This window comes from Tribolium castaneum, chromosome 3, assembly GCF_031307605.1.
Source record: "Tribolium castaneum strain GA2 chromosome 3, icTriCast1.1, whole genome shotgun sequence".
In the NCBI taxonomy this organism is placed as follows: Eukaryota; Metazoa; Arthropoda; class Insecta; order Coleoptera; family Tenebrionidae; genus Tribolium; species Tribolium castaneum.
Window position 1 is genome coordinate 10,335,044 of NC_087396.1, and position 19,223 is coordinate 10,354,266.

Below are 19,223 nucleotides of genomic sequence, written 5' to 3' on the forward strand. Positions count from 1 at the left end.
AAAAGTAAAATTTTGTAAGACTAATTTTGCATAATTCTATTAATATAAGTCCTTCAAGTAATTAATTCTAACCAAAAAAAATCTATTCTATCTGCCTGTTTTTATTGGTTTTATTCTTAATGCATTAAAAAAGACCAATCGATGCCACAACTAGGACACAGGTGGGGGGGTATAACCAATATTTAGAGTAGGACGGTATTATCGTATTAATAACCACATACACACGCTTTCCAAATTCAGAGGTAAATGAGACAAGATGTAAACTTTAAATACATTCAAAATTTAACACAATTTCGAGCAATTTTACGAAACGTTAAAACATAACCTCAAAAACGCCGGTCACACATCCAAACAAACAGACGATAAAAGCCACTTACCTCGATCAAATTTCTTTCCCTCAGGATCAATATCTTTCACGTTGAATATATCTTCAAACAGGACACCTGCCATCGTCGAATAACGTGTAAATAATAAAAAATTAACACACTTTAATACTTTCTTATGAAAATGGGCAAATTTTGACAGACATCAACACTTGACAGTGTTCCAACCAGTGCCGCCATCTGAAAGGCCAATTCCCCAAACAAAACCAAAACAAAAACGTCACTGTTTAAATGTCAAAGGTCCACTAGAAGTGTCAACACCAAACTTTAACCTAGTTGAAATTAATAATTTATTAAATGAAAATGGCAACACTACCCCCTAGGAGGAACCCCACACCTACAAAAATATCCAAACAGCACCTGACCCCGCTACAAATCCTCCTCCAGATGGGGTTCCCCAAACACAGAGCGTGAGTAAACAAAATGATAATAAACTTTCGGGTAACTTGAAATTACACACAGCGAAAAGGCCTTAGCTGCCACTGGTAACAGGGGCGTGCAGTTGGCCTCCGACTGGTTACTGGCCCACGTAAATGACCCATTGCTGGACGATAACTCTCCAAGGGAGTACATTTTATATGCGTGTCCCACGGGACCTTTCCTGGAACAGTTACAGACCTTCTGGGAGAAGTCGCACAGGGAATGCGCCTGGAACGGGGCCCACAATTTCACGCCGCACATTACGCTAGTTTCGTTTTTTAAGGTATTTCATTTGATAAATTTTGAATTCGTTTAATGATGTGTAACAGGCGCCTGATGAAGACGCCCTACATCTGGCGCAAAGCCTAAAGTCCGTAATGGAAAGGCAGGGCGCTATGTTGAACGAGCCCCTAAAACTAGAAACGTATACTTCTCCAAATTTTATGGGGTTTTTTGTGGCGGAGGAGCACGCTGATTATTTAAAAAGGATTGCCATGCAATATGTTAAAGAAGTTTCAAATGCTAGTAAGTCGATTTTTCTATAAACCAGTAGATGGGCATGTTTGTAACTTTGTTGGTTTTTGATTACCAGAAAAATATTTAGATAATGATTGGTCCTTATTATTACTAATCATGTTTTCTCAACATTGTAAATAAATTGATAACGACACATGCTTGCATGGTAATCAAATTACTTGTAGTTGTTCTTAATACTAGCATGACAATCTGGCTAAAGGTGGTGGTTATTTGCAGTTATTAGTGACACATACGAACATTTCGATGCTCTAACAGCCTGTTTTCCGTGGTGTACCACAACAACTGCTCGTTGCATTCCTCGGGGAAGTAGATGTAAGCAAATTGTAGTTTAGTGTAGTTTCCTCTAGATAATTATCATTTTTTTGTATTTATTTTCTATTAAAAGTTTGAATTTTTACTTTGCTTTTCCTTTTGTTACTAACATTTATTTATCCTTTTACTGAAGTTGCTGGTTTACTAACAGTTTTATATTCTCTTACCTATCATTATCCTAACATGTGAATTAGTTACCTTTTGTCTTTTGTTTTTGAAGTGTCTGAAAGAGAAATACAGCCACCATTAGTGGTTTGAGTCTTTATACAAAGTAAAAGTCATCTGCAGGAAAGTTCACCTTTTATTGCACATTTGATAAAATGTGACAGTAGTTAATGACCGATATTGAAAAATATGTTGCGGAATGTGTTTGTTTATTCCTTGGTTTTATAAGAGCTTTATAAGTCCGTCAGGCGGTGGCAAAATATTTACCAGTCCTTACCGATAAAACCTTTGGAAAAAGTGTCTTATATTTTTTCCATTTATGGAATAAACCTGTGATTAGACCAAAAGTAAGTACGATTATTGTGCATTGTCATTACGAGTATGTTTTCAATTCAAGAATTTTAGACAAACTTGCTAGTGATTAATCTTGATTTAAAGCAAATACTTTTATATTTTCCTTATGCGGACAAGGTGAATCTGCTTAAAATTTCATCTTAGTAGTAATTGTGAAATTGGCCTCATTATGTTCTTAGCAATTTTTCTCCAAAAAACTACTTTGTTAGCAAAAATCTACAAAAACATTTTTAAAAAACATATACATTATACTTTGACGATGGATCTGATCTCTTTTAATATGTACTGTATTATGTACGAAAAGCAACAGAAATTTAAGGAAAATACATCAATAAAGTTTGATAATTAATTATTATTATTTTCTATTTTGATACTAATTTTCAATTTAATCTGTGTTTTCATAAATTATACTTTCAGTTACGGTAAAAAAATAGTAAAGGAAAAAAGAAATGAGTTAACGAATTCATTGAAATAATAAGGCGGGTTTTCGTTAAAAATAAGCTGAAACAAAACGATTAGAACTTGATTTTTGGATTTCTTGCATCATCTTAACAAGATTCTCGATAAGAAATAAGAAAGATACGTAGTACGAAACAATAAACACATAGAAGACACTTTTTGCGTTTTTTCTTTAATTCATCATCATAAAACAAAAGATAAATTTTAATGTTACATGCAAGGTGAATCTTATAAAAATATTTTTGCTGTGTATCATAAGCTAATAATTACACGAAAAATCAACGCGTACTCTTAAATACTTAAATACTCTTAAATCCAGGATTATTTTTTATCAACGAGCCACGTAGAAGATCTCAGAAAAAAAGAAAAAAATTTAGATATAAATAGGTCAATTTTTATTTACAGGAGGCACCTTTTACTTCTTTTAGTGTAGTTTTGAAAGTTGTTGCACCGACCCCCTTTATAATAATAAAAACAATTTCTATAAATTTTAAATGGCATTACCTCCTTTGCGATTAGTGGCGGATCCTGAAATAATTTTTTTTTGGGGTGGGGGGGCTTCCAAAAATTTTTAGACATGTGAAGGTTAAGCTATTGAATGAAACTTTTACTATCGGTATGTTAAAATATTTAAATAAATTTGCAAAAAATGAAGCCCCAAAAATTTTTATCCAAAAAATTTTATAATGCAGTCTTATATGTTTTTAAATAAAACACCCTATATTTTGTGCATTTTTGGATATAGGTGTTGTTATCATCATAATACAACAGGGAATGTTTAATTACAGTTGTTTAAGTAATAAAAATTTCTGCACGTAAAAAGAACTAAACATAAAATAAAATTTTCTTGTTTTACATTTCATTTTATTTTATTGTATTTTATTAAGTAATAGCACAGGTAATAGTTTATTTATTAATTTATTAATAAATGTTAATGTTATTTTTTAAAAACTTTTGTTCATTAGTCTTTTATTGTATTTACAAAAAAAACAAATAAAAGTTGGAGGGGGGGGCTGGACCCCTAGACTTTTTTTTTTTTTTTTAAATCAGTTTTCCAGTTATTTAAAAAACAATGTTTTTTCAAATGGCACCGTACTACGGACATTTTTTTGGTAAAAGATTATGCTTTAAAAATTACTTCTAATTCAATAATTTTGTTTTTGAACCCGTGTTTTTTTTTTAAGTTATTAAAGTTGCGTTCGGCCAAGTTTGAAAAACCTTCGCATCGAGATCGGAATGCAACTTAAATAAAATTTATTTTCCGAGAGCCACTGGTTTAATTACAATATTATTGAATTTGAAGTAATTTCTTGACCATAGTTTTTTACCAAAAAAATCGCCGTGGTGGGGTGCCATTTTAAAAATGATCACATTTTTATGGTACTTGCTGATGTACTAATTGTTTTCTTCGTAAGGCACATAATTTAGGCACAAAACGCTTAGTTCCATACTTTTACCCAACGCTGTATAAGCAAGCTGTTTCAAAACTATAAAAAAGTCAACGTCGCATTTTACCAAATTATTTTTTATAAGATTGATAAATTGTAAAATTGTTATTATTTATTAATGATTAGATCTCTGATTGAAAGAGCAAATTACGTTATCTATTATTTTTTTGAAGTGCATGAATAATTTATTATAGATAATTTTGAGAGAAAATGCGACGTTGGCGTTTTTATAGTGCATACTGAGGTCTTTAAAACACGCGCGACAGAGGAAGTGTTTTAAATCCACGAATACTTTAGGTTATTTTTTTATTGGTACACTTTCGTTGTCATGGAATTGATTGTCATTATAATAAAAAATCATTAAAAAGTTATACTTCTCGTTTCTGGGGTTATTAATGTTGACATGGACACTTAAAAAAACGCGCGTTTTTTAAAATTGGATTTGTTCACACTGCTGGGTGTTTTAAATAAGAAAATAGATTATCAATTAAAAAAAATAAACGTTCAGTATTCAGCCGTGCGTAACAGCAATGAGCGAAGAAACTGAAATAGGGCATTAATCATAATCATAGATTTGGGCCTGTTTGCCATATTTATTACATAATTTAACGAAATCTTTTAACTTCTAATTAAAAAATAATCTAAATCGAATGTCGCAACCTGAATTAATTCATAGCGCGGGCTGATAATTTTTCAGATTTTTGTAACAACTTTTCAGTGCAAGATTTAAACAATGGGTATTTTACATTATGTAATTACATTTTCCTCGCATGTTACCCGAAATCGATCGAAACAAGGAAAAACGACTCGTTTACGTACCGAAAATAACAAATTGGAAGCTCAATCTTTCGCTTAATTTGTAAGACCGTCTAAAAGACAGATTTTGATTAAAAAAAACATCAAGGCCGTATGACTACGGTTTTTCGAACAGGATTTCGCAATTATTGTGTTTATGTCTTAAAAGATAATCAAATAATTACGTACCAGCTACCCAGATAATATTTTTTTTAATAAATAAATTAACTCCTGGGATTATTTCTTTGCGACTATAACTACAAAAACAATTAGATACAAGCATTAAACAAATAAAGAGAGCAAAGTCCTGTGTTTCTCAAGATAGTGCCCACACTTTTCGTATCTTTTGTTTATATGTGTTTATATTTTCTTCTTTACATAGCTAATAATCTGTGGATGGATGCTACTTGACAAACATTAAAGTGTCTATAAATGTGACTATTTCATTATTGTGTTTTAAACCCACGTGAACTCTTGCAGCTATAAGTCTTGAACCCCACGTAAAATCGCTCCATTTGACGTTGGCGTACCAATTCCCCAGCACCCACTACACCCACCTCAAATCCCTCGTGGACGAGCTCGACCCTAGCGACTCCGCCGGCTGGGAGTTGCGTCTCTACTCCCGCGATCCCCGCGTAAACGGTAAACAAGTCCACAAAGTAAGAAATCATCCTGTGCTCATCCTTCCAACTAAATTTAATTTATCATCAAACTCCAGGTGATTCACCCCTACCAACCAACCGAGTGTGACGAATTGGATCTTCGCACGGGCGATTACGTCTACATAAGCAGCGAAGCCTTGGCCAATTCGCCCGACGGTTGGGTCGAGGGCACTTCCTGGTTGACGGGACTGACGGGACTCTTGCCAGAGAGCTACACGGAACGGACGGCAGAGTCCGATGCGTGGACTCTGCACAAAAAAGTGCCACTGAATCATATCACTCAACCGGAAATTAAGTACACCTTACCCCAAAAAGTTTTAGAGATGGAGGAGGACGCCTCCAAGCCAAGTGCCAAGGATGGGAGCGAATCGAAGAATGGGGTTGAAGATTACTGCTTTCCCACGTCGCCGAGGATCGAGAATTTGTACGAAAATGTGTTCAAAACGGGGCCTCAAAAGGTAATTACTGTTTGATTATTCTGGAAAATTTTGTTACAAAAACTCAAAAAATTATGTTGACCGTGGTTATAACTATGCTATAACTTTGTGTTAGCCATCCGCACATTTGTGTGGACTTACATTATTCTGGCTGTTCGTCGTATGTTCGGTTCAAGCACTCAAGCTCTGTAAGTCACGAAATTGTCAACCATATCATAGGCCTACAAATTTATATCATCAATGTACATTGTGAGACTCGACTAGTGGTGGACTAGTGTTTTAAGATGAGTTTTAAAAGTGGAAATGAGTTCCTGTTATATGACGAACTCATAGAACGTATTGAAAGTTTTGAACAAAAAAATACAATCAATTTGTATAAAAGGACTGTAAAAATCTCCCAGAAGAAGAGATTATCTCAAAAACTGAAGAGAGCAAGGGAGAGATTATTATATTATATTATTATACCGGGTGCCCAAAAACTGGCGCACCAACTCAATGGAGTGTGGAAAAGAATTGGTTACATATAAAGGTAAAAATAGTTAAAAAATTCTTTGTATTAAAGTTATTGATAAATAACGAATTTTAAATAAACGATATGTGGCAACGTTGTCTAACAGCAGAGATCACAATTGAATTTGATCAACAATAAAAATAAATTATTTTTGAAAGGTTTCCTAGGAAATAATTCCCAGTGTTGGCACATCTACAAACTGTGATTTTTTTAATAAATTTTATTTTTTTTTAATACAAAAAACTGCTAAAGTTTGATGGGAAATTAAAAAATAATTATTTATCGTTTAGTTAGGGAACGATTACTTAGTGTGAAACATAATAACAAATAACAAAATAACAAAAAATAATGAAAACTGAAGAAGTTAACAAAATAAGTTTGTAGCTCCAGATTTTTTTTAATATGACTAAGAATTTTTTCAAGATTTTTCCCGTGATTACACATGCTTCTCAACAACGTACCACTGAGTTGGTGCGCTAGTTTTTGAGCACACTGTATATAAATCGTATTAATAACTTATTATTTATTTTATATTTATATTTATTTATTTTTTATTATTTTTTACAATTTTGAGGTTTATATGTAAGCATTACATTACTCCACACATCAGTGAGTTGGTGCGCTGGTTTTTGAGCACCCGGTATAGGAATTCCTTTACAAAAAATTTCTAACTCTGCGTTTGGGAGATAGTTATCATTTAAAAATAACCAATCACAAAAGGTTTATTTGCGGAAGAGTGCGAAAACAAAACACGTTACCATACCAAAAGAGAGTGACAATAAGTAGAAAGTTAACTGACCTAACTTTTCGAAAAAGCTTGAATAGAAATTGATACTGACAACACGTTTAAGAAAGCTCTAAAAAATAATTTTCTAATTTATTCTCACTCTTGTGTGATATTCGAAAAACTAATTATTGATGTTTCGCTCGAATTTTCTGTTAAATTTATCGTACTTAGAATGCCCGTTTTGTTCGACCTTGGTGGTTTTGTTCCACAGACATGAAATTAAAATAAAACTTTTACTCAAAAAAAAACATCACAGTTACAGCAAAAATTACTGGTATATGTTAAGTAGAAAATTGCCAGTCTAATATTGATATTGATAATATAATTATAATTATGTTTGGGGTTCCAACTTTTTCACTCGTATTCTCTTAAGGTTAATACACATCGAATACACTTTTAACATTGCCTCTCACTAAAATATGTGACTTTTTTTGTATAACGACCAAGAAAAATTCCAATCAAATAATCGCGGAAAAGATAAAAAGTCGGTCATTTCTAAATTATCCGGTATTTCTAAACAACCCGCACTTTTCCGACGCTTGATTTATCGGAGTGTTTTAGTCTATAAGCCATTATTATTAGTATATTTGTAGTTATACTTTTTTGCCACTTATAGCCTTCTTTAACCGTCATCTGCATAAGTGCAATGGACCCAACGCTGCTTATAAGTTATAATATACGATACAATTTTTTTTTATGGCAGAAAAAATCCAAATAAATTTATATGTACTTCTAAATGTTTACAGATGTGTTATGTATGACCGTAGAACGCATCTTAGTTTTTTTATTTATATGAACCAAACATAATAAATAGTATAAATAACTAATCTGAATAAATACAGCAGCGGCAATACAAACAATGCAGCAATGCAAACGCTATAATTGTTATTCTAAAATTCATAGAAAATCGAAGACAACCTCTGAGCCATATCATAACAAGATTTTTAGCAAACATGGTAAAAAAACAATTACCTGCGTAATGATTGATTTTAGTTGTTTAAAATATGCTTAAATATATTTGATTTGATTAATAAAATTGTAATCATTTATCAAAAAAGCAGTTCGAATGTCAGAAATTGGTATTTTACCCTATGGGTCCATTAGACCCAACCTATACAGAGTAGGTATATGGTATATTTCCGAATCCATGCAGATGAGGGTTAAATTGAGATATCGTACCTTGAACTAATACAGTCTTCATCAAACATATTCCAAATTGTACTTATTGATGAATAATAGCACTTTTGTTTTTAAAAACTTTTTTAGCAATATTTGAAACCTGATAAAATTTTCTGAATTTTCTGTATTGAGTAATTGCCAAAGTATTAAATAAGACGAAAAAATGCTTTACAAAGGTTGAAATTGCTTTAATTTACAAAAAACGCACGATTTAAGAACGAAGATTGTTGCTTTAAAAATGTTAAACCATTTTATTCAAGCAAAACCCATGATTTCTGCACTAGTTTAATTAAAGACACTCGATTTCACTTTAGAATGGCTGAAACCACCAGATTCTAGCCGAAAACAACTAGTTTTGCACCAGTTAAGATGAAATACTTAATTTCGGACGATTCCTTGTTTGTAAATAAAAAAAAATTTTTAGAAAGGCTGAAATGGTCTCATTATGGCCGTAAACAACGATTTATGCACCAGTGTAGATTAAAAACTAAAATAATCGCTTTAGAAAGTCTGAAGTCGATTATTTCATTCTGATCGAAAATGGTGGTTTATGCACCGGTTAAAATGAAAACAATTTGATTTAGAACGATCCCTTGTTAAAAAATAAAAAATTGCTTTAGAAAAACTAAAAATTTTCTCATTCAAGCCAAAAAAACGACGTTTTTTGACAAATTAAGGTGAAATCGGACGACTCCTCATTGTTTCTAAACGAAAAAAATTGCTTTAGAACCGAAAATGACGGTTTATGCACCAGCTTAGATTAAAACACTTGATTTTGTGCAGTTCTTGCTTAAAAAGTAAAAAAATCTTTTTAGAAAGACTGAAATCATTTTATTCTCGTCGAAAATGGCGATTTTTTCACCTGTCTCAACACCATTTCGAATGACAATATTTCATTTCGGACTTTTCTATGTTTAAAAACAAAAATATCGCTTTAGAAAAGCTGAGATCGACTTATTCTAGCCAAAAATGACAAATTTTGTGCACTAGTTCGATTATTTGATTTTTGGGAACTCCTTGCTTAAAAACAAAAAACCTGCTTTAGAAAGACTAAAATTGTCTGATTCTGAACGTAAACAACGATTTGTACACCAGTTTAGATTAAAACACTTGATTTCGAAGAGTACCTTGCTTAAAAAGTAAAAAAATCGTTTTAGGAAGACTGAAAACATTTCATTCTCGTCGAAGATGATGATTTATATTATAATACACTGGCTAAACGAAAACATTTAGGTTTGAACGACTGCGTATTTAAAACGGAATTTTTTTTATAAAGCGTTTCATTCTGGTCGTAAACGACGATTTATGCACCACTTTATATTAAAACACGTGGTTTCGGACAATACTTGCGTAAAAACTAAAAAAATCGCTTTAGAAAGAGTGAAAAAAAGACCGCCTAAAAATAAAAAATGCTTTAAAAAGGCCGAAATCATCTCATTCTGATCAAAAACAACGATTTATGGATTAGTTAAGATAAAACAACTTGATTTCGAACGGTTCCTTCCTAAAAAACGAACGTTGTATATTCGCAATTTAGATGAAAATATTTGTTTCGGACAATTCTTTGCTTTTAAGTTAAAAAAAAATACTTTATTAGAAAGGCTGAAATTGTCAAATTTTGGCGAAATGACCATTTGTGCACCAGTTCAGTGGAAAACACTTTATTTTGGACGATTTGTTGATTTAAAACTGAAAATCATTGCTTTAGAAAGGCAGTTTATGTGAAAATACTTGCTTTCTGAAGCTGAAATCGCCTCATTCTGATTGTAAACGACTATTTAAGCATCAATTCAAATGAACACTTTATTTCGGACGATTCCTTGTTTAAAAAACAAAACACTTTGCTGTATAAAGGCTGCAATCGACATTTTCCTGTTGAACAATTTAATTTTACAATCTGTTTAATTGTCCTAATTATCGCTTGTTTCGTGCCACCAGTTTTTGTTGAGTTAAAAAGTGTAATGGAATTTTTTACACCAAGCTGTGGCCTTGAGTTGCACTTACATAAAACGCCATACTTTTTAAATTGGTTATCGCTAATTATTTTCATTATCTGTTCCCTTCCTTATCTTTAAACATCCTTCAAATTAAAAACCTCCAAAATTCCTTATTTATTATTATGCAATGAGTTCACATGTAAGCTAATAATTAATTTTTGTCTGATTTATTTAAACAATGAAACGCCTGCAGGAGCAAGACAAAAAATCCCGCAAACTCTACCTGATGCGTCACGGGGAGCGCATAGACTTCACCTTCGGCGTCTGGATCCCCTATTGCTTTGATGAGTCTGGCCGCTACACCCGGAAAGACCTGAATATGCCATCCACAGTACCTGAGCGATCGCACGGCCCCGCCGGCTACACCAAGGACACCCCCTTGACCAACGTCGGTCTCTTCCAGGTAGGGTTTATTACAGTTAGAGAGGAGAATGCATTTTTAAAAATAATGAAAAAAGTAAAATTATTGAAAATCTGGTATCCACAGTAATGGTGAATTCCCCTTCTGTTTACGCTAGAGTTCCTTTATTGGCTATGGTTGGGACACTGATTTCACTGAATGTCAATTTTCGAAATTTTGTTTCATATACGTCCGCTGTAATGTGTAAAAAAACAAATTGGGATAGAAATCAGTGGTGATTCGGAAGTAAAGTTACCGTTGGGGGCGCCACTGAGCTAGGTCGAAAACAGTAACTATAAATGGCGGGAAAATGTTTATTCGGATATTTTGAGCGTTGTACGAATTTTGAGGCTTCACAATTATTACATTGCCTATGCGGTATAACTATTGTATCTTTGGTGGAAGAAACGAATGTTGACAAATTAGAGATGACGAGGAAAACACGAATAACGAATGACTGTTTAGTTCATTTTCTTTATTGGAACATTATTACAAAGACATTGAAAAGCCTACTTTTTGGCATAATTTACGTTTAAGTGTATTAGCAGTTGTTAATCCTAATTGTAGTTTTGTAGATTTAACAAAGTATTTTATGATTTTGTCAGTGGAAAAATTCTAATCTAAAATTCACACACTTCACTAATTTATTGGTTTCTTGAACCCAACTTAAAGTTCGCTGTGATCCATTACTTATAGTCTTTAATTAGACAACTGTTTAATAACACTTTGTAATGAAAATTTAAATCTTTTTCACTTTTTATCCACTTTCAAATTCCAACAATAAACACTTTATACCACGAAAAACCGCAGAACCAAAGTGAACGCTAGTATTTACCACTACGTACTTTTAAAGTGATTCTCTCTAATGTAAGCAATTAACACTATACACGCAAAATTGTTAAACCATTCATTAAATGTCAATTAAATGTGGAATTACGAAAATTTCGTTACTGTTTTCGACATAGTTCAAAAGTCATCACCAGAGGGCGTCTAGTTAATTTTACTTCCGAATACACTTCAAATTTGGCGAAAAGTCAAATAAATTTGTCAAAAAATATTTCCCTTTTTCGTCGAATAACTGCGTTTAGAAATGGTTTAGACTAGCAGTCGTCGTCAATTCACTGTTTCTCTTGATATGAACTCCAAATTTTAAAAAAGATTTTTTTGTAAGTTCAAGAATTTTACATCTAAACTCTTCATCATAAACATTTTTCCCTTAACTTTGAAATTCAACCTTTCCTGCCAAGTTTTTCCTTTATTATTAACAAGCATTTGGAAAAGTGGATTGTCTAAACAATGTTATGTACAAAATCTATGAGATTTTAGGAATTTATCTATGCGTTTACAAAATACCTAGGTACTTGAACCCAAAATTGGGTCTAATTTTTAGAAAAGTTGAACCTGTCGCTGTTTGGCCGCCTTTAGCTTCTACGTGAACTGTTTCAAATTATAAAGTAATTAGAATTTACGATTTTGTTACGTTTTTCACACGAGAAGAACTACGATATAATTTTTTGGGAAATTTAAAAAGACGACGGAAAATATGATGGGTTCTTGATGACCAATTTTTGGGACGAGATGTTTAACTTAAAATTGTGACCGGAAGAAAGCCATTTTTAGCATTTGATTAAAGTATGTTTTATGTTATGTATTTAATATTAAAATAAATATCCAATAAAGGAACTCCAGTTTACGCTACGTTGACATTCCCACTACCGCAAATGATTAACATGCTATTTCATATGACGGTATTTATAAAATCCCGCTAACGCATCCGTTTAGACAAAAGATGGCCAAGTTCCAACTTCTGCGTTTGCGTTACGGGAACGGGATAAGCGGTAGCCAATGTTTTTTGAAATGTGATCTACTGATTTTTGCAGCTGTAGCGTCAAATTTTTTGACAAAACGAAAGTTAAAGGCATTGGCAACTTAAAAAACAACTTTGCCTTAAATGATAACACTGAAAACGCTTATTACAGTAGTGCAAACCGTCTCTCTGTATTGGCTCTCTAACTCAAGTTGAAATTATGACGTCATAACGGCCTATTGGAACATTTGCTCCAATAATAAGATCAAATGGTTTTTGACTCTTAGTGGCACTGTCAGAGTTTTCCAAAACTTGACAAAAAGTCCTACTGTTCTACGATTCTCCGTTTTTGTGTACTAATTTTTTAAATAAAACGTGTTTTTGTCAAAAAAATCAATTTACTTCAAAAACTACGCTGAATCGACCAATACAAATTAAGATTAAAATCATCAGTATTAAAAGCTACGTCCAAAAATGCAATAAAAATTAGGGTGTTCCATTTGAAAAAACATAACTCTAGTGTTTTTTTAATATTGAAAGACCTGTATATATACCGCAATAATTTAGAAACCTGCAGCAGGAACGCAGCTATAATCTAGAAAAAGAAAAAGAAATTATTTTAAATAATAAACATGTTAACAAGCCTGTTTGTAAACCACTTCTAATAAGCCTGCCAAAATGCAGCACCCTGTACATTGATAAGAACCACTCTTAATTTTTATTATTATTTTTTTGTTAATAAATAGCAGTTTTGTGAGTTTTCGGACACTGTTAATTTAACTATAAAGTTTTTACACTAAAAGTGTAAAAACACCTGTTAACACCTATTGACGAAGTAAACCCAATTACAAATTTTTACTTGGTTGGTTAAATAATCGGCCAAACAAACCAGACTCGTGTTTTATTAGAATTTGGTATAATTTGCCAACAAATGGATCACTTACAGAAGCCGACCTTTTTGAAGCGCTTTATTTAGTCTCGCAATAAAATTGACAAAAACTGATACCTTTTAAGCATACTTAAAAAAAAACAAATGAAGTCCAAAATAATCGCCTTCGGATATTTTAATTACGAGACAAATTTTGCTCAATAGGTTTAAAGGTCGTCTTTTATCACTTCAGACTGTTTACCATCGAAATTGGTCATTTGGACTGTTTCTTGTTGGATTTACTTGGTATGCGAGGAATGGGCAAAAACGCATATCTAAGCCTGACCCATCAAACCTTTATTTCGAAACACAAACATTTCGACCATAATGTGGTCAATGTATACAGTGTATATTAACATCTGAGGATGACCACTTTGTGGTTGAAACACGTTGCCCTTCCAAATAAAAGTTTTGGTGTGTCAGGTTTAAGCTGTGTTTTTGCTCATTCCCCCATAACTATTCGATGGTAAACAGTCAGAAGTGAAGTACGACGACCTTTAAACTCAATCATTGGTCAGAATTTTTTCTTGTACTTGAATTATTGCCATAATCCGAAGATGACCATTTTGTACTTCATTTGTTATTTTTTAAATCTGCTTCCTCTTCAGCTTTGTCCTGAACCTTCTCTAATCAATGACTAATAAATAACATCGCATAATGGTACTTGAATTTCTATTCAACAAATATCAATTTCTCTAAATGAAAAAAGACCTATTCGTTTTCCAAAAATTGTGCTTCTTTAAAGTTTGTTTAATTGTTGTTAATTTATTTTTTGTCGTACTCTAGGCATATTTTTGTTTTCATAACGCTTAAACGAATTAAAAAAAATTACTTCAAAAATGCAGTGTTATACTAAAAAATGAAATTTTTTATATAGATAGCCAACAACAAAATAGGCGACCCATATTTTTTTATTTTAACCAAAGCTCTACCGTTTTTGAGAAAAATAATTGAAAAGGTGAAAATTCCTGGCCTAACGTCAGCAATGTTCCTTTTTGAATCAGCCAGTCACAGAACTTGAGATAGAAAACTTGCCAACAAAGATAGCTTGAAAGACGTACGTTTTTTCTTAATTTTTGCCTCTGCTGTTTTACATGCGACTTCAGACGTGCTGTAGGAGCAGTCATTTTACCAAAACACAAACTCCTGCAAAATATTAGCACACAACACAATCACAATCGACTACTCCCAGTTTTGACATTTGTATTTGACGTTTACCAGCCCAAACGTAGGTCGTAGCTTTAATTGTATGCAGCGAAAGACTGACCAATCATTAGTCGAGACATTGCTTACGTCACAGCGCAAATTTTCTATTATTACTAAAAAAGTACCGATTTAAAAAAACTCAGACCGATATTACTAGACATCATTTTCTGTCTACTTTCAGCATCTGTAATTTCCAATAACTTTTACTTTTAATTTTAATCATTTAATACCTGCTAATAGTCTAACATTTGTGCCAAGTTTCATAAAAAACTTCCTATTCGTTCTTGGTGTTGCAATTTTTATGACACTGAGTATAATTATCTAATTTATTAATTTAAAAATTTTAAAAATTGGAGAAGTTAGTTGCGGGAATTCTCGGGTATCGAAGAAAAAAATAAGTCGAAAAATTAAAAACCCTACTTCCAGGCCACCACCGTCGGGGACGCCCTCAAAGAAGCGCAACTCGACATCGCATACGCCTACTCCTCGCCCTCGTTCCGGTGCGTCCAAACCTGCGACGCCCTCCTCAAAGGCTACAACAAACGCGACGAAATCAAAATCAAAATCGAGCCTGGACTTTTCGAATGGATGGCCTGGTATCCGGACGGGTTGCCCGACTGGATGACACCGGCCGAATTGGCCGCAGCTGGCTACAACATAGACCTGGACTATCAGCCGTTCGTGACCGTAACTGAGCTGAAAGACGCCAGGGAGACTTGCGAGCAGTATTATTTACGCAACACTTTCGTCACGAGAGGGGCTCTCAATGCGCACCTCGACGGAAACGTGCTGTTTGTGGGCCACGCGTCCACTTTGGAAGTGTGTTCGAGGGAATTGGTCGGGAAGAAGCCGCGAGCTGCGTATGAAATGACCGATGTTATACAGAAAGTGGCCTATTGTAGTTTACTGCAACTGGCGCAAGAGGGCGACAAGTGGGAGATTGCCGAGCTGCCCTTCCCGCCCATCACACACACAACCAATCATAGGTTCGATTATAAGATTTTCCTGAATTAATTGAAACGGTGCCCTCCATCGTGGAGCAAATCTTAGAGTTCAAAATTGGCGAAACGTCCAATGAATGGTTCACCAATTTTGACTAGGATTTGGCCACAATGTAATGTAATCCATTTACCAAAGAACGCCTGCATATTTTATTTTTGCTATATTTTGTTGCATAGATTTGATACAATAAGAATAAAGCATTAATTGTTGTGGAAAACCGATTTACGGAGGACTCAGATATTAAGGGGCCTAACTAAAAATCTGAGAAATCAATCAAAACTGATGGTATATGTAGTCTGTTTTTCTCGATTCAAAAATAAGCCAAAATTCAAAAATTACCAAATTTAAACAAAATAATGTAATTTTTACCTCTTTCAAATAAAATGTTAGACCAAAAATTCACGAAATTAAATTATATTTTACAAAATTTTGTTTAAACAAGTCAAAATCAACCGAAAACGGTGTTATTTTTGATAGTTTTGAGCGCTTCTTCAGCGAGATATTTTTAAAGGAGAGCGAAAGTTTAGGAAAGTAAGTCAAAATATTTTTTTCCTTTTTCAACCATTTTGGGACGCGATTATTTTGAGGAATTTCGTTTAAGATAAGCTGAGTCAAAGTGCTAGTAACACGTTTTTTGTCCAAAAGCGCATAATTTTGTTAAAAATTACACTAAAAATCATTAAATTGGGTCACAAAAAGTGTTATTTTTACCTTTTTGGTCTTTTTAACCTAAAAGCTCTATACCTGTAAATGCTTCGAAGAATCAAAATACAAAAATGTCATTATTTTGCCTTTCGGCGTTTTAGTATTTGAAAATATTTTTCGTCCAAAGCCCGAAATTGCCGAATTGGGCCGAAAAAGTCGCTTTACGAGCGAAAATTACAGATTTGTTGAATTGTATTAAAAGTGAAATTTTAGCCTTTTTCTAGTTCTTAAACACTTATTTTAAATAAAAAACTTCAAGAAGTTTTCGGAAAGGGTCCCTTTTCCGCACTGATCATCTCAGACAATATGCATATTTTTTCATATATGTATAGGGTGATTCAAAAGTGACGAACAAACTCTCGTATGGTGAAAAAAAAAACGTTCAGTTAAGCACAAAAATGAAGTCAGTTTTTTTTTCAAGCATCTTAATTTTGATATATTTTTTTAATTTGTTTTTGCTAGCAATGGTAGATTTTTGCTTTTTTGTTTCGTATGATGTCGATTTATTGTCAAATTTGCAAGTTTTTTAATTGTTTTGTACATCATAGGACATTAATTGTTGATTTTTTTCAACAGGTATTTATTTAGTATTCTAAGAGCTGTCGTTTCCGCTAACTGAAGTCAAAAAATAAGATCTGAAACACCAAAAACGTAAAAATTTAACTGTAAAGAACTATATCTCGTGAAAAAGGGCACAAACAATTTTTTGTCACAGGAACTTTTAATTCAGTTTGATGTCCTTTATCAGCACCCGAAAGATTGTCCGGTACTTTAAAATCACCCTATATTTTTCTTTTTTATGATGTTTCGCTATCTTGTCGACGTCCTTATCCTTATCTGTAAATCCTTCCCTAAATTCATAAAAATAACAAGAAACTAATGCAAATTTAGTGGTACATTACATGTTCCAGTCGATTTGACTTCTTTATTCAAAAATAAGCCCTAAAATCTTAAATTTTTAGACCTTTCAGCACCTTTTCATGCAGAATATCAAACCTAAACAGAAAGCTACGAAATTATAATTAGTTATAATTGTAATTAAATATTATTTTTGCGTTTTTTGAGCATTTTAGCTAATTTTTTAAACAGAAACGCAACTATTTCACAAAATGTCGAAAACAAGCCAAAAATGGTATCATTTTCGTCTTTTTCTCAAACTTTTAACAACGTATTTTTGCAAAACCAAACCGAAAAATTATTGTAATTGTATAATTATTTACATTGTTATAATAAAAAATACTCTAGGAGCTAATCCGCTTTACGTCTCCCACACTCTTTGGTGGTGAATTCTGAAATGGGTTTTCTGTGTGAGAAATTTAAATGTGACGTGAGGTTGACATTGCACATTTTGAGTTATACCATAAAAAAATATCTCAATTTGTGCAATTATATTATGAGACTCGTCATTTCATTAGTTTTCCACCGAAAAAACAGTAATTGCATTCATCAGTGCCACAAAGAAACGGTTTAAAATTTCATGTTCACCAGAAGGTGCAGATATCTTAAGCTTGTATAACGTCATTAAACAATTTAATTTAGTGATTTAAGGTTTTAATATGGCCAATTGTAAACATTGAAATCAAAAGATGTAATCAAGTGAATTATTTATTTTTTGTGATGGCAACACGGTACACCGTGTGACCCAATATTTGGTCCTCTGTAAGCTGACTCAATAAAGAAAGACTTGTTTCTTAGTAAAATATGTTTTTATAAAAATTTACAGTTGCACCTAACATCCCTTTTGTACTTAAATATGACCTCCTTCTTTCAATTTTCCAACAAGTGCATCCACATCGGGCAAAATAGCTCCGGCTTGACGCACTGGCGGATCTTCCACACTGACCACAGTGATCCTAGGAGACACATCAACCCCCAAATCCTTTGGAGTCATTTTAGTAATTGGCTTCTTCTTCGCTTTCATAATATTTGGCAGAGTAGCATATCGTGGCTCGTTCAAACGCAAGTCGGCGCTTATCAAAGCCGGGAGCTTGCACTTGATCGTCTCCAAACCCCCATCAACCTCCCTGGTCACGGTGATTTCCTTATCACCCTTTTCTATCTAAAATAATTATTGGTAACACTTAAATACATTTCTCAACCGGAAAACGTACCTTTGAAGCAAACGTAGCTTGGGGCCAATCTAAGGCGGCGGCAGTCATCTGAGCCGTCTGATTCGAGTCGTCATCAATTGCCTGCTTGCCAACTATGATCATGTCGGCTTTTTCCTTCTCGGCCAGTTTGGCCAAAATTTTTGAAACGTGGATCGGTTGGAGGGTTTCGTATTCAGCCCCTGAGACCTCGACGTGAATGCCCTTATCCACACCCATGGCAAGGGCCGTTCTGATCACGTCTTGGGCCTGAGTTGGACCACAAGAAACTGCGATGATTTCAGACGCTAGTTTCTTTTCTTTCATACGGACGGCCTCCTCTACGGCTATTTCGTCGAAGGGGTTCATCGAGTGTTTCACCCCATCGGTGACAACCCCGGTTTTATCGGGCTTAACCCGAATCTGTAAATCTCCACTAGTGAACAAAAAGCGAAAATAAGGTGTCAAAACGTACCTTAACGGCATAGTCGATGACTCTTTTAACCCCAACTAACACACGAGCCATTGCTACAACAAGTTGTAAAGGAATTAAATAATTGGGAGGTATTACAAAAATTGGACCATTGGACTTTGACACTTCTATCAAAGTTGACGTTTCATAACGAAGTTGGCGACCCTGTC

General features: G+C 33.5%; 3 protein-coding genes across 4 annotated transcripts in view; 1 reads left to right on the forward strand and 2 right to left on the reverse strand.

Moving 5' to 3' along the window:
* The window catches only part of Polr2H (RNA polymerase II, I and III subunit H), a 53,928-nt gene extending 53,415 nt beyond the window's left edge, over window positions 1-513 (reverse strand). The window contains exon 1 of the mRNA XM_965040.4: window positions 378-513. Coding sequence (XP_970133.1) covers window positions 378-450 — 73 coding nt within the window. The 5' untranslated portion in view covers window positions 451-513. The remainder of the gene's footprint in view (window positions 1-377) is intronic.
* A 26-nt stretch (window positions 514-539) lies between these two features.
* Window positions 540-18,194, forward strand: Epp (Ecdysteroid phosphate phosphatase). Of its 2 annotated transcripts, XM_965099.4 has the most exons (8): window positions 540-793; window positions 846-1,086; window positions 1,133-1,328; window positions 1,557-1,652; window positions 5,354-5,532; window positions 5,592-5,993; window positions 10,640-10,849; window positions 15,214-18,194. In XM_965099.4, the coding sequence occupies exons 1-8, from the start codon at window positions 681-683 to the stop codon at window positions 15,799-15,801; spliced, it is 2,025 nt and encodes a 674-aa protein (XP_970192.3). In that variant the 5' UTR covers window positions 540-680; the 3' UTR covers window positions 15,802-18,194. The 2 variants fall into 2 exon arrangements, with proteins under 2 accessions (XP_970192.3, XP_008196305.2); XM_008198083.3 differs by lacking the exon at window positions 1,557-1,652.
* Etfb (Electron transfer flavoprotein beta subunit) lies at window positions 18,087-19,215 on the reverse strand. Its single transcript, XM_965164.5, has 3 exons — window positions 19,057-19,215; window positions 18,606-19,004; window positions 18,087-18,553 (listed from the first exon to the last, which is right to left on the reverse strand). The coding sequence occupies exons 1-3, from the start codon at window positions 19,105-19,107 to the stop codon at window positions 18,242-18,244; spliced, it is 762 nt and encodes a 253-aa protein (XP_970257.2). The 5' UTR covers window positions 19,108-19,215; the 3' UTR covers window positions 18,087-18,241.
* Window positions 19,216-19,223: the final 8 nt, after the last annotated feature.

Bases quoted from the DNA above. Each gene is read 5' to 3' on its own strand.
- Epp (XM_965099.4), top strand. From the start codon at position 681: ATGAAAATGGCAACACTACCCCCTAGGAGGAACCCCACACCTACAAAA. The intron at 1,329-1,556 runs GTAAGTCGATTT...GGTTATTTGCAG, and splicing joins TAAAGAAGTTTCAAATGCTA to TTATTAGTGACACATACGAA. The intron at 10,850-15,213 runs GTAGGGTTTATT...CCCTACTTCCAG, and splicing joins CCAACGTCGGTCTCTTCCAG to GCCACCACCGTCGGGGACGC.
- Etfb (XM_965164.5), bottom strand. From the start codon at position 19,107: ATGGCTCGTGTGTTAGTTGGGGTTAAAAGAGTCATCGACTATGCCGTT. The intron at 19,005-19,056 runs GTACGTTTTGAC...GGAGATTTACAG, and splicing joins TCATCGACTATGCCGTTAAG to ATTCGGGTTAAGCCCGATAA. The intron at 18,554-18,605 runs GTACGTTTTCCG...TAATTATTTTAG, and splicing joins AAGCTACGTTTGCTTCAAAG to ATAGAAAAGGGTGATAAGGA.